General features: G+C 49.5%; 2 protein-coding genes across 2 annotated transcripts; both read left to right on the top strand.

Annotated features, from left to right (window-relative positions):
• Positions 1-2,028: 2,028 nt before the first annotated feature.
• On the top strand, positions 2,029-8,753 carry ACKR2 (atypical chemokine receptor 2). Its single transcript, XM_075706531.1, has 4 exons — positions 2,029-2,168; positions 3,466-3,538; positions 4,164-4,221; positions 7,624-8,753. The coding sequence occupies exons 1-4, from the start codon at positions 2,029-2,031 to the stop codon at positions 8,736-8,738; spliced, it is 1,386 nt and encodes a 461-aa protein (XP_075562646.1). The 3' UTR covers positions 8,739-8,753.
• Positions 8,754-11,379: 2,626 nt separating this feature from the next.
• On the top strand, positions 11,380-12,927 carry CYP8B1 (cytochrome P450 family 8 subfamily B member 1). Its single transcript, XM_009485572.2, has one exon. The coding sequence runs from the start codon at positions 11,395-11,397 to the stop codon at positions 12,925-12,927; it is 1,533 nt and encodes a 510-aa protein (XP_009483847.1). The 5' UTR covers positions 11,380-11,394.
• The last annotated feature ends 302 nt before the right edge of the window (positions 12,928-13,229 follow it).

Genomic DNA, 13,229 nt, shown 5'->3' with positions numbered 1-13,229 from the left:
CCCGGCTCTTATTGGCCGCGTTCGCACCGCCCCTTCCGTCATTGGCTGCCGCCGGCCGCAGAACTGCAGCTCCCAGCGTGCTGTGCGGCAAGCCAGCCAATCCGCAGCGCGGCCCGCCAGCCAATCCAGAGCGGGGCCGCTGACGCCGTGTCCTTACGCGGGCGGGGGCAGCCCCTGCCCGTCCCCGCCCGCACCCGGAGCCTGCGAACCGGGCAGCGGGCGCGGCCCTGCCCGAACCTGAGCGCCTCTCCCCGTGGCCCCAGCACGTCTGGGCGCGAATAGCTCGGGTTTGCAAAGCATAAGGACTTTGGGTTGAACTTGGCCGCTTGTGTTGGTGACTGAGTGTTGAAGGAATGTACTAAAGGGAACAGGCACCAGGGTGTCTGTAATGAGCAGAAGGCCAAGAGATCTCTAAAACAACGAACGTACATCCTTGTGTGTCAGAACTCCCCTTTACTCCTCTTTTACTGGTCAGCGAGATCCACTAATTAGTGTCTTCTAAGTGAACCAGCTAATTATAATATGAAAACCACACCTTTGCTGGAAGAGCAGCCCACCTCCAAAGGGAGATCCCTACCCACTGAGCGTACATAGGGATTGTAAAGGCAGCTCTGTCTTTAAATCGAAGAGAAAGTAGAAATAACCAACGACGAACAAGTAGGTGTTAACAGCAGGCATAGTGACTTTGTTTAATTGTGTAATGGTTTAACTGGTTTAGTGGTGCACTTGGCAGTGTTAGGTTAATGGTTGGACTGGATGATCTTAAAGGTCTTTTCCAACCTAAACGATTCGATGATTCTATAAATGTGAAGCAAGGATAATGGGGTGTGCTAGTTTTGTGGAATTACCACCCAGCACCCCTCCCTGCGCAGAAATGGAATAAAGCAAATACCTCGACTCAGCATGTGAATTGGTTGTTGCACGCGGGGTAAAGAACCCATCTTTGGGACAACAGTTTCACTCTCAAAAGTGGGGTTTTAGGTGTTGTTTTCAGGATGGAAAAGCAGGCTTGCAGCTTTTCCTGCAACCTGGTGGCTTTTCGCTTCAAAAACTTCTCATGTCAGTGTAAACCCACACTTTGACATAAACTGGAAGCTCTGTAGCAAAGTGCAAAGGCAGAGCCTGGCTTTCCCTCAGTCTGATTTTCCTGCCAGTGAATTGACTGATTGACTATTTTTTTCCTGAATTTCAGCTTTCAAGCAGAGCTCACCCTGGCCCCGTTCTGTGCCCACCACTGGATTTTGAAGCCCAGAGACAACCTAGAAATTGTTCCTGACTTTACCCAAACCAAAATCTGGAGCAGGAGGAAAAATCCCCTGGGTTACTGAAGATGCCTAAAACCCTCCCCTAAATGTGGGAGCAGCTCTTCAGAACGAAACAGCAAAAAAAGTCCTTTTCTCCAAAAACCGTGTCCAGTTTTGCAGCTCTCCAGTGTGGCATTTGTAACTCCCCATGTCTGAGCACGGAGGGGAGCAGAGCTACTGCTCCCGTGGGGCAACTCCGTCGCTGACACACGGCATTTTCGGCAGCATAAAAGAAAGTGGCATCGATAACTGTTTGTTAGTACCGCTGTACCTCTCTAAATGTGCTTCCCATTATGAGTAATCTGGTTACTTTAATTGCCAAAGCCATTAGGACTCTGCAGAGTCTGAAAGGGGGGGGAAAAAAAATCTATGCAATTACCAGCTCCTGAATTGAGTTAAAATCTTGTAATAAATTACAGTGAAGGCTACTTTCTCCAGCGACTCTCAGAGGCACATTTAATTCCCTGCAGCTCTGCACGATATGTGCTTCAGGGGAGAAACTCAATTAAAAACAAAATCTTATTTCATTTTAATTGCTGGGCTAATGAAACTGCTGTCACCTGTAGCGTCCCCACGTGTGTGTCTGGCACCTCGGCTTTGCGAGCGGCTTTCTTGCTCTCTCCTAATGTGTATGTTACCCATATATATTTATTATAGGATAGCTTAAAAATATCTTTAAAAAGCAAGCACAAGTATACACCAGCTGATGGTGGCAAACGTAGAAATGGGTAAAAATAACATATCTCTCTCTGTGGATCCACCTGCCACGGGGCAGGTTGGGTGCGGAGCTGTGGCCATCGCTGCTGCTCCATTCTCCCGTTTTTACCAGGTCAGTTTGGAGTTTGTGAAGCGCAACCAGGGTTGGTAGGGGGGATGGTCAGGGTGTTCCCCATGGCCCCGTTTGGTGGGGAGATGAGGGAAACAAGCCAGAGGGTGGCCACTCACTGACGGTGGTGCTCTAAAACATCTCCAATAAACCATTTTATCAGAGACACCTTTGACAGGCGAGCGAAGGGTCGTGCCATGAAGCTGTCCCCAAAACATCCCTGTGGCTGTGCCAGGAGCCTGGCACGTCTCTGCTGTGTTCGATCTCTGTTTCCACGTTCAGCCATGGCAATTAGCTCCTTATTCTGGTACCACTTGCAAGGCTTCGCCGCTGCCTGCAAAGCCGTTTGTGATTGTCCCTACGGAGCTGCCAGTGCCCACCAGCCCCCACCGTGTCCCCGCCGGTAGCTGCTTCTGCTCTTGCAGCGCATGAGGATCCTGCAGCATCTAAGTAGCACGTGGCTTATTCAGATTTCTGGGAAAAAAATGCAGATTTCTACACTGGGGTCCAGCCCCGGGAGCCTCTCAGTGCAGATACCGAGCAGGTCCAATCCTACCTGGGGGAGCTGGGAGGTGGGCAGGGTAGACATCATCTTAATATCCATCTATCAGGCAATGGCAGATGTTTCCACTAATTAAAGCTTTTAGGAAACAAAATAACAAGAGAGAGCTTGTTGCTACATCTGGGATTGGGATGCAGCAAACCCAGGACCAATGGGGGAAAAAGGAATTAGGGACAGATTGCTTGTTTGGGAGGAGGTGGGGTGGAGAAAAGGGAAGGATCAAGATGGACGGGGGAAAAGCATGCATGGAAAAATGGAGACAAGAAAGGCAAAAGGAACTGGTTATGTTTAAACAAGTGGCTGGTCTGTGTGCTTGTCTGGGTGACCCTGCTCTAGGACATCCCAGAAAAGCCTACGTCAGACTATTTTGTGGGTGGCCTCACCACCCAGCCTGTGCGTGCTAGGGTGCACAGGATCCACCAGCGATCTTCACGTTGTGCTGACGTGGGTCCTTGGCCCCAGCAGCTCTGGCCGTCCCTAGCACGGTGCCTGACTTGCACTACACAAGAGCAGGTTGTATTTCTCAAGATGGGTGCTGGGTCCCTGTGGCACCCATGGCAGGAGGCACTGTGGTGCTGATGGGTATCTCAGGTGTCAAAGCCCAACTCTGGGTGCAGGTGCCAGTTGTAGATGTTGGAGAGGGCCACTTGCTTGGCCACGGGGCGGAAATGATTCCTTCAGTGCTGTCACCCACTGATCAACACCAGGAAAGGCAAAACAAAGCCAGGGAGGTCACACTGAGCTCACATTTCCTGCCCATCCTCTTGCACAAGTAAAGCAGTTGCTAAAAGCCTGATTCAAGCCTCCAGCAGGATGGGAACTACCCGTGGTGGAGAAGAAGCTCCTGTAAGTGCTTTTTCTGCTTCTTGCTTGTAGACAACGCTGCATGAGAAACTTGGAGAAGTTCTTTTTTCTTCTTGAAAGTTAGCCAGCCCATAAACGCTGGTGCTGCAGCGGGCTTGGGATTAATTTCTGAGCTCAGCCCACGTTGCATGCATCAGTTCTCCGCTATGAGCTATGGGGTGGGGATGTGAAGGTCAGTGCCAGCATGATACGGAGGAGGGAAGATATGGCAGAGGGAGAAAAGGCATCTCAGTAGGCTGGAGGAGACCCAGAAATGGAAATTTTCGGGATGGCTTGTCCTGATGTGGGTGCAGAGGGTGTATGGGGGGGAAGGTGTTTAGGAGTCTAGCTGGGTGTTGCTGTGATCAAAAGGGTGGACAGCTTTGGTTTCCTCTCGAAGGTGTACAGTCAGAGCTGCATATGGCTAAGGATGAATTTCCTCCAACATATGAAAAAGGAAAAAAAAAAAGCTCATTCCAGAGAAGTATTTTTCTGGCACTCTCCTGTGGCAGATTTCTGCTCTCCTTGGCTTCTCTGTCTGAAGTGCTCTGCGGCTCTTGCCAAAGAACTGTGAGACAGCAAGAAAACATTTCAATCCAGCCCAAAACAAATTTTCTTTTCTTTTCAGCTGCCTGGAATTGCCTGGAATAGGTATTCAAGCAATTTTAGACATGGGACTGCAACAGGTATGTCCACAGCTTCACTCCTTACGACTGCAGACCCACAGGCATCCTCAGCACCCCACTTCAAGCCTTGGGTGCTTTGCTTAACCCACTTGGGGTGGAGAGGGTCCTCTTTCCCGGGGTGTTCGTGGGGAGGGAGCCATCCCTAGAAGGTGCAGAGCCACCGTGGGGTAAGTCCTCCTCGGGATGTGTAGCACAAGCAGAGACCAAGAGCTTCATTGCAGGTCTCTCGGGCAATGGGAGAAACCAGTCCTTGAGGAGAGCAAGGCAGGAGTGGCTGAAGCAGGGAACTACACAACAGTGCCTGTTTTGGGATTGCTGGAAAAATGAGTCCCGGGGTGAATGGTGGGCAGCTTTGGCCATGGCTGAAAAAGTGTGTTTTAGGGGTGGAGGAGTATTTGCGCTGTTTTTTCCTGTGACAGCCCTGGTTTGCTGTCAAAGCTGGAGATTAGTCTTGATTTTTAAAACACACGTTAACCTTCACAGTCCCAATGGGAGGTGGCTCAGGCAGATCCCATCTCCCACCATGGGCGATGGGCTCTTTGGTGATGGGCGTTGCCCAGTTTGATTGGCTTTTGGAAGATAAAACCCTTGTACTGCTCTTGTGTGGGGGGGCATTTCTGAAAATCTGACTCCAAAAATAGGAAGCTTTCCAAATCAGTCACCGTTTCCTGAAATCTGGTCTACAGCTGTCTAAACACTGACACCAGCCTGCAGTCAGCAGGGTTTCAACCCATGCCTTGTCTCACACAGGATCGACTCCAGCAACATTGCCAGTGCTGTAAAAGACAATAAAAAATGCTTTTATAAGTACATCAGCAATAAAAGGAGAGCCAAGGAGGATCTCCATTCTTTGCTGGATGTGGGGGGGAACATTGTCACGGAGGACAAGGAAAAGGCTGAAGTACTTAACGCCTTCTTTGCCTCTGTGTTCAACAGCCAGACCGGTCATCCCCAGGGTACTCAGGCCCTTGAGCAAGAGGATAGGGATAGGGACCAGAATGGAGCCCTCATAGTCCAGGAGGAAGCAGTTAATGACCTGCTATGCCACCTGGACGCTCACAAGTCTATGGGGCCGGATGGGATCCACCCAAGAGTACTGAGGGAGCTGGCAGAGGAGCTTGCCAAGCCACTTTCCATCATCTATCAACCGTCCTGGTTAACAGGGGAGGTCCCTGATGACTGGAGGCTTGCCAATGTGACGCCCATCTACAAGAAGGGCCGGAAGGAGGACCCGGGGAACTACAGGCCTGTCAGCCTGACCTCGGTGCCGGGGAAGATTATGGAGAGGTTCATCTTGAGCGAACTCCACAGGCAAGTACAGGTCAACCAGGGGATCAGGCCCAGCCAGCATGGGTTCACAAAAGGCAGGTCCTGCTTGACCAACCTGATCTCCTTCTATGACCTGGTGACCCGCCTGGTAGATGATGGAAAGGCTGTGGATGTCATCTACCTCGACTTTAGCAAAGCTTTTGACACCGTCTCGCATAATATCCTCCTCGGGAAGCTGGCAGCTCACGGCTTAGACAGGCATACTCTTCGCTGGGTAAAGAACTGGTTGGGTGGCCGAGCCCAGAGAGTTGTGGTGAATGGAGTTAAGTCCAGTTGGCGGCCGGTCACGAGCGGTGTTCCCCAGGGCTCTGTTTTAGGGCCAGTCTTGTTCAATATCTTTATCAATGATCTGGATGAGGGGATCGAGTGCACCCTCAGTAAGTTTGCAGACGACACCAAATTGGGTGGGAGTGTCGATCTGCTCGAGGGTAGGATGGCCCTGCAGAGGGACCTGGACAGACTGGATCGATGGGCCGTGGCCAACTGTATGAGGTTCAACAAGGCCAAGTGCCGGGTCCTGCACTTCGGTCACAACAACCCCATGCAACGCTACAGGCTTGGGGAGGAGTGGCTGGAAAGCTGCCTGGCCGAAAAGGACCTGGGGGTGTTAGTAGATAGCCGGCTGAACATGAGCCAGCAGTGTGCCCAGGTGGCCAAGAAGGCCAACAGCATCCTGGCCTGTATCAGGAATGCTGTGGCCAGCAGGAGCAGGGAGGTGATTGTCCCCCTGTACTCGGCGCTGGTGAGGCCGCACCTGGAATACTGTGTCCAGTTTTGGGCCCCTCACTACAAGAAAGACATTGAGGTGCTGGAGCGTGTTCAGAGGCGGGCAACGAAGCTGGTGAAGGGTCTGGAGAACAAGCCTTATGAGGAGCAGCTGAGGGAACTGGGGTTGTTTAGCCTGGAAAAGAGGAGGCTGAGGGGAGACCTTATTGCTCTCTACAACTACCTGAAAGGAGGTTGTAGTGAGGTGGGTGTTGGTCTCTTCTCCCAAGTAGCTAGCAATAGGACAAGAGGAAATGGGCTTAAGCTGCGCCAGGGGAGGTTTAGACTGGAAATTAGGAAAAATTTCTTTACGGAAAGGGTGGTCAGGCATTGGAACAGGCTGCCCAGAGAGGTGGTGGAGTCCCCATCCCTGGAGGCGTTTAAAAAACGGGTAGATGTGGCACTTCGGGATATGGTTTAGTCTGGTCTACCCTTGATTAGTCTAGAGTGGGCTTGGTAGTGTAGGTTAATGGTTGGACTGGATGATCTTAAAGGTCTTTTCCAACCTAGATGATTCTATGATTCTATGATTCTATTCTATGAACATCCTTCCAGCTAAATCTAACCTCTACCTCTAACCTTGATTCAGGAGTTGATTCTGGTGCCTACACGTCCTTACTTTGGATGAGGCTTTGAGCAATCTGGTCCAGTGGAAGGTACCCTGCCCATGGGAGGGGGTTGGAACTAAGTGATCTTTCAAGGTCCCTTCCAACCCAAACCATTTTATCATTCTATGATTCTATATTTTCCACTTACTAATATCTTTTACAAGAATCCATGGCTTTGTGTCCTAGAATTGGCATGGAGAGGGGTCAGTCTCCTATCAGGAACAGTGAGATGTCCAGCATTTCACCTCTGGGAGCAGCCCCACTAACACAAAGGTGCTGGTAACAGGTTCTGCTTCACTGAGAATTGAGATGTGGCTTTCGGGGTACTGACCCGGGTGAATCTAAAGCAGCTGACAGTGAGGTGTGGTGATGGATTTCCCATAATTTAGAGCAGAAACTTCTTCAAAGCTTGCAGAAGTGACAGCAGGAAGTGTTGAGTTATGTCAGAGGAGACTGTGCTCATTTACTTTCGAGTTTTAATGTGTTGGAGTAAGGAAACCAGAATGCTTTTTTGGATGTATGTGTAGACATCTGTCCCCATGCCGTAGGCAAAGGCCAAGGAGTGCAGGACACAAAATACTTATCAGAAGGTGGCAGAAATTTAAACCTATGAACTAGAGGAAAACCCTCTGTGATGTCATGTTTGTCTTGAGTGGATTAGAACAACATTTTGATCCCCTTCGCTTGTCTTTTGCTCCAGGCAGCCACTTGTCAAACGCAACTTCAAAGGTGGCAACAACAACCACTGCCACCTTGCTGGACACTGCCAATTCGAGTGACTACCCGTATGAGTACTTGGACGAGGAAGATTACATGCACTATGGCCTCTGCACAAAAGAAGAGGTACTTTCCTTTAGCAGTGTGTTCTTGCCATCTTTCTACACAGTGGTCTTCCTGCTTGGGTTGGCTGGGAATGTCCTCCTGTTTATTGTCCTCATTATGTACATCAAGAAGAAAAAGAAGATGACTGAGGTGTATCTGCTGAACCTGGCGGTTTCAGACTTCTTCTTGCTACTAACCCTTCCTTTTTGGGCTCTGTACATTTCTCAGGGGGTAACCTGGGACATATTGTGCCCGGTCTTAAATGCCATGTACACTATGAATTTCTACAGTGGTATCTTTTTGGTGAGCTGCATGAGTCTGGACATGTATCTGCAGATAGTTCATGCTTGCTCTCCTCACAGCTCCATGACGTGGGGGAAGTCCATCCTCGTCTTATTGGTGGTGTGGGTCCTTTCCATACTTCTCTCCATTCCTGACGGCCTCTTCACCACCACAAGGCAAATGCACAACAAAACCATCATGTGTGCCCATGATTATGGCCAGAAACACTTATTTTGGAAAATTGTCTTTCGGGTCATTCAAAACCTCCTGGGTTTCCTTTTTCCCTTCCTCTTCATGGTGTTCTGCTATTCCCGCATAGCACGTGTCCTCACCACATCTCAGATGCCTGGCTCAAGGAGAGCACTCTGCTTAGTCTTTACTCTGGTGGGTGTCTTCTTTGTCCTGTGGTTGCCTTACAACATTGTCCTCATTCTTCACTCCCTGCAAGATGTTGGTGTGATCAGGAACTGTGAAAGCAGTAGGCAATTGGACTACGCCATGCAGATCACAGAGAGTTTGTCCTTTCTCCACTGCTGTCTCAACCCCTTGCTCTATGCTTTTGTGAAAAAAAGATTCAGGTTATATTTATGGAAGATCCCTGAGGCCATTTGCAGGAGAAGCGCTTTCTTTGACATCCAGTCCTCAGAGACAAGCCAGTCTTGCAACAGATACACAGCTGATATAGAAATGTTGAGTATCACAAACGCATGATAAATATTTACATTATTTATGTTACGTGTATGCCCTCTGTACTGTATTTTACTGGTCCTGGCCATGCAATGGAGTTGGTGTGAGACCACAGCACTGTGTAACCAGATATTTCATCCTAGCCCCAGCATCGAGATGAGGATTTTTGACACTGACATTGGAAAAGTACATGTGGGATTTGTTTCTGTTATAAGTGGAATTATTATAAAAGGATTGCCCTGGGTTTATGCTTGTGGAAGAAGCCCAGCTCCTGTCTGGAGCATGTGAGGTATTAGTAGATGAAGGAGCAACTTATCTAGACGTTGTGCCCTTAAAAATGCAAACTGAAACTGGTGCAGAACTTGTCCCCCATAGATCCCAAAAGGTCTGATGGAGGAGAGCGATCCCATTATCCCTCCAGCTTGTGGTGTGGGCTGGGGAATGGATTTGCCACACTCAAGCATCAAGCCAGACACGGGTGACCAGAAGCCCAGCCTGGGGAGTGGCTTCGCTTCTCCTGGCTTTTGCCATCTGCCAGGTAGATGTGTTCAACAAGGCTCATCCCTTTGTTTACCAGGAGAGACAATGGGAGGAATTAGGCACCTTTAAACTGGGCTCTCTGACCAGTGATGGGTTTCGCCGTTATGATGAGCTGTGCCACACTTGTGTCTGCTGAGCAGGAAACTGTGTCTTTCCAAGGGACTGATCCTTGGTTAGAGATCACTTCAATCATCGACTGATTTGAGGCCAGTTCAATCAGCGATAAAGTTCAAACCAGTAACAATGAGTGAGATGGAGAAAAAAAATGGGCTCAGCAGAACAGTGGTGGAGGTGTTTGCTTTCCCAAAGATCCATTGTGACAAGATAAAAAAGATCCATGGATACCGTCTTTAACATAAATATTGGCTTTGCAACACCACAGAGTGAAAGCATGGCCTTGACCAGAACAGCTTGGATAGCTGTTAGCCAATCCTTATTACCCAGTGTAGCTTTAAAGTTCAAGGCTGTTAGTTTGCTGACCTTTATTTAAAGGTACTATTCACCCCAAATACTCTTGAACCTTAAACGGGCCCTTTCCAGCCTGGAAACCTATTGAGCATGGGAGTTGCCTAGAACTGCACAAATAAAATTAATATTTTATGAGAAAACACTCATCACCTTAATTTGGTTGCTAGACAAGGTTACTGGTAGGACCGAGAAGGGTTTTGAGTTGATCTAGAAAGGTGAATTTGTTTTCACTACCATTATTTTTCTTGCCAGCATTGCTACAGCGTGTTTCCAAAATGGTAAAGCTGGGAGCTTTCCTTAAAAAAATAAATGCCAGAATAAATATTTATGTGATGCTATCATGTGTCCTTGATCCACGGGTGAGGTCACTGGGAGGGAATGTGGAAGGGGAGAGCAGCTGGGAAGCAAAAACTAAGATGAAGATTGTGATCCCATACAGAGGAGGGCTCGTGGGACTATGCAAAACTTATGACGGGATGCTCAGGGGAAGGACAAAGGTGGGAGAAATAGGGTTGGATATAAAAGGGGCTGGTTGTGTGCCCTGCGCCTGCTCACGGCAGTCTGTCCTATTGCCTTATTAAATACTTTAACTCGCTTTCTGTATAATGTCACTCGATCCTGTGTGAGGGTGCTGCGAGGTCCAAGCGCCAGCGGCTGGGGCAGAGGCTGCAGTGCCTGGCTGCGAGGATCGGGGTGGCAGCACCCAGAGGCATAGTGCCAGATGGGGCACGGGGTCCCTGGCATCATCCCCGAGCCCCATCCGGGGAGTGGGGAGCAGGAAAGATCAAGAAGCAGAAAGGAAAAATGGGGAAAAATACCAGCCCCAGGGGTGGGAGCAGGAGGGTGGAGGGCCGGGGGTTCTCTGCTGGCTGGAGGGGACATGACTGATTTGCAACCACCAAGCATCGGGTGTGCATGTGCACAGAAGAAAGTGCTGTCATCTGTCTGGGCCCCGCTGCTCTCCAGCCAGGAGGTGGACTTGGCCACACGCGGATGTTGGACTCATCTTGATGCAAAGCAAATGCAACTGATTCAAGCCCTCATCACCCATGAGGAAAGCGGACCTGCTCTGCTTTGCCCTCGTACAGGTTAGCAGTGCTTGCACCGCTCATTGGCAACACGTTTATGGTGCACTGTGCATTAGAGAACACCGAAATATTGGAGACTTTTCCTCCTCTTGGATTTTGACACCACATTAACTCAGCTATAACCCCCTCCTGGAGTCCTGAGCTCATTTCCAGTAGCATTTCCAACATCCAGTTGTCCTCTCTTTTTTCAGCCTGCAGCACACGTCCATAGCCTGGTATTAAAGGCAGAAATCACTCAGTGAAATGCTCTCAACCTTCTTTTTAAAAACTGCTCCATGCAGTCTAGAAAAGGGAATTTGCTTAAGCTGCTGCGGAGCACACACCAAAACCCATCTGCCTAACACAGCAGCCCTGTAACTCCAACTTGGTTATAAGATACCTTCCACCTTAAAAATCTCTGTCTGCTCGTCAAGGGAGACGTACACACTGGAGCACTCCACAGGGAAAAGGCAAACACTTGCTGCCAATGCGGACAGAGGTTGTCAGCTGTACATCTGCATATCAGCTGCTGGATGGGAATAAAAAGCACTCTCCTGCCCCAGCCCTAGCTCCAGTCCAAGCTCCCGGACGGGCGCAGAGCTCTCATGGTGCTCTGGGTGATTCTCCTCTGTACCTTGACAGCATTGCTGCTTGGCGGGTTCTACCTCCTGGGTGTGTTTCGGAGATGGAGACCTGATGAGCCGCCTCTGGACAAAGGTACCATTCCCTGGATGGGTTACTTGCTAGATTTCAGAAAGGACAGTTCGGAGTTTCTAAAAAGGATGCAGAGAAAACACGGGGATATTTTCACGGTGCTGATCGGAGGCTATTACTTCACCTTTGTGATGGACCCCTTCTGCTTTGGAGCCATCGTGAAGGAATCACGATCTAAACTAGACTTTAGGACTTTTGCATCTAAACTGGTCCTGCAGGTTTTTGGATACAAGCCCATCGAAGCCAACCATAGCATAATTCATGCATTGAGCACGAAGCATCTGATGGGAGACGGACTCACTGTCATGACACAAGCCACCATGGAGAACTTTCAGAAGCTGATGCTTTTCAATCTGAGCTCAGGAGAGGAGAAGCGAGTGTGGCAAGAGGATAGCCTCTTCCACTACTGCTACAACATTGTCTTCAGAGCTGGGTACCTGGCTCTGTATGGCACTGAGCCACGCCAAGGGGCAGATAACAAGGAGAAAGCTAATGAGCAAGATCGCATCCACTCCAACCAGCTGTTCCATGAGTTTCGGAAGTACGACAGCCTCTTCCCTCGCCTTGCCTATTCTGCGTTGTCTCCCAAGGACAAAATAGAAGCTGAACAGCTGAAGAGGCTCTTCTGGAGCATGCTGTCTGTGAAGAAGGCCTGGCAGAAGGACAATATCAGTGGGTGGATAAGAGATCAAGACCAACTTCTGGCAGAAAATGGTGTCCCTGAGTACATGCGGGACCGTTTCATGTTTATGCTTCTCTGGGCATCCCAAGGCAATACGGGCCCAACTGCCTTCTGGCTCCTCTTTTATCTAATGAAACATCCAGAAGCTATGAAGGCTGTGAAGGATGAGGTAGATAAAGTCTCAAGGGAGAACGGCCAGGAAGTGAAGCCAGGGAGCCCACCGATTAACATCACTAGGGACATGTTAAACCAGACTCCTTTTCTGGACAGTGCTCTGGAGGAGACCCTGAGGCTGGTTGCAGCCCCAATACTGATCAGAGCTGTCCTCCAGGACACCAGCCTGAAGATGACCAGTGGGACAGAGTACACTCTCCGCAAAGGAGACAGGGTGGCTCTGTTCCCGCACCTCTCTGTGCAGATGAACCCAGAAATTCACCCTGAGCCTCACAAATTTAAGTACGACCGCTTCGTAAACCCAGATGGCACCAAGAAAGATTTCTACAAAAATGGGAAGAGGCTGAAATACTTCAACATGCCTTGGGGGGCAGGAGTATCCATCTGTCCCGGGCGGTTCTTCGCTACTGCTGAAATTAAATTGTTTGTGTTCTTGATGCTAAGTCACTATGACCTGGAGCTAGTCAACGGAGAAGAGGAGATCCCAGCGGTAGACGTCAGCCGCTGGGGATTCGGGACGATGCAGCCTGTTCATGACGTTCGATTCAGATACCGGCTACGCTTTTAATTTGGGAAGACCTTGTTGTGTTGTTTGTTCTGTTGTTATCTGTGAAATAAACCACCTGATCCCATGATTATCAGATCTGTGTGGTGCAAACACTGATACGATACTGTTTGCTTAATGGTTATCATGGCTTTTCTCTTTACCTCCTTCACATGTATCGCTGCTCTGCCTCGCCGGTTATTGCGGTGTTGGGTTATATGATAAAAGCTCATCTGCACACCCACAAAGGAGCACAGAGAGACAAACAGTACCCTGCCAGGCTACTCCCAGTCCCATCATGGGGGCCACCAGCCCATGAAAAGCCC

The sequence above is a fragment of the Pelecanus crispus genome, chromosome 2 (genome assembly GCF_030463565.1).
Source record: "Pelecanus crispus isolate bPelCri1 chromosome 2, bPelCri1.pri, whole genome shotgun sequence".
NCBI lineage: Eukaryota > Metazoa > Chordata > Aves > Pelecaniformes > Pelecanidae > Pelecanus > Pelecanus crispus.
This window is presented reverse-complemented; position numbering and strand designations above follow the sequence as displayed.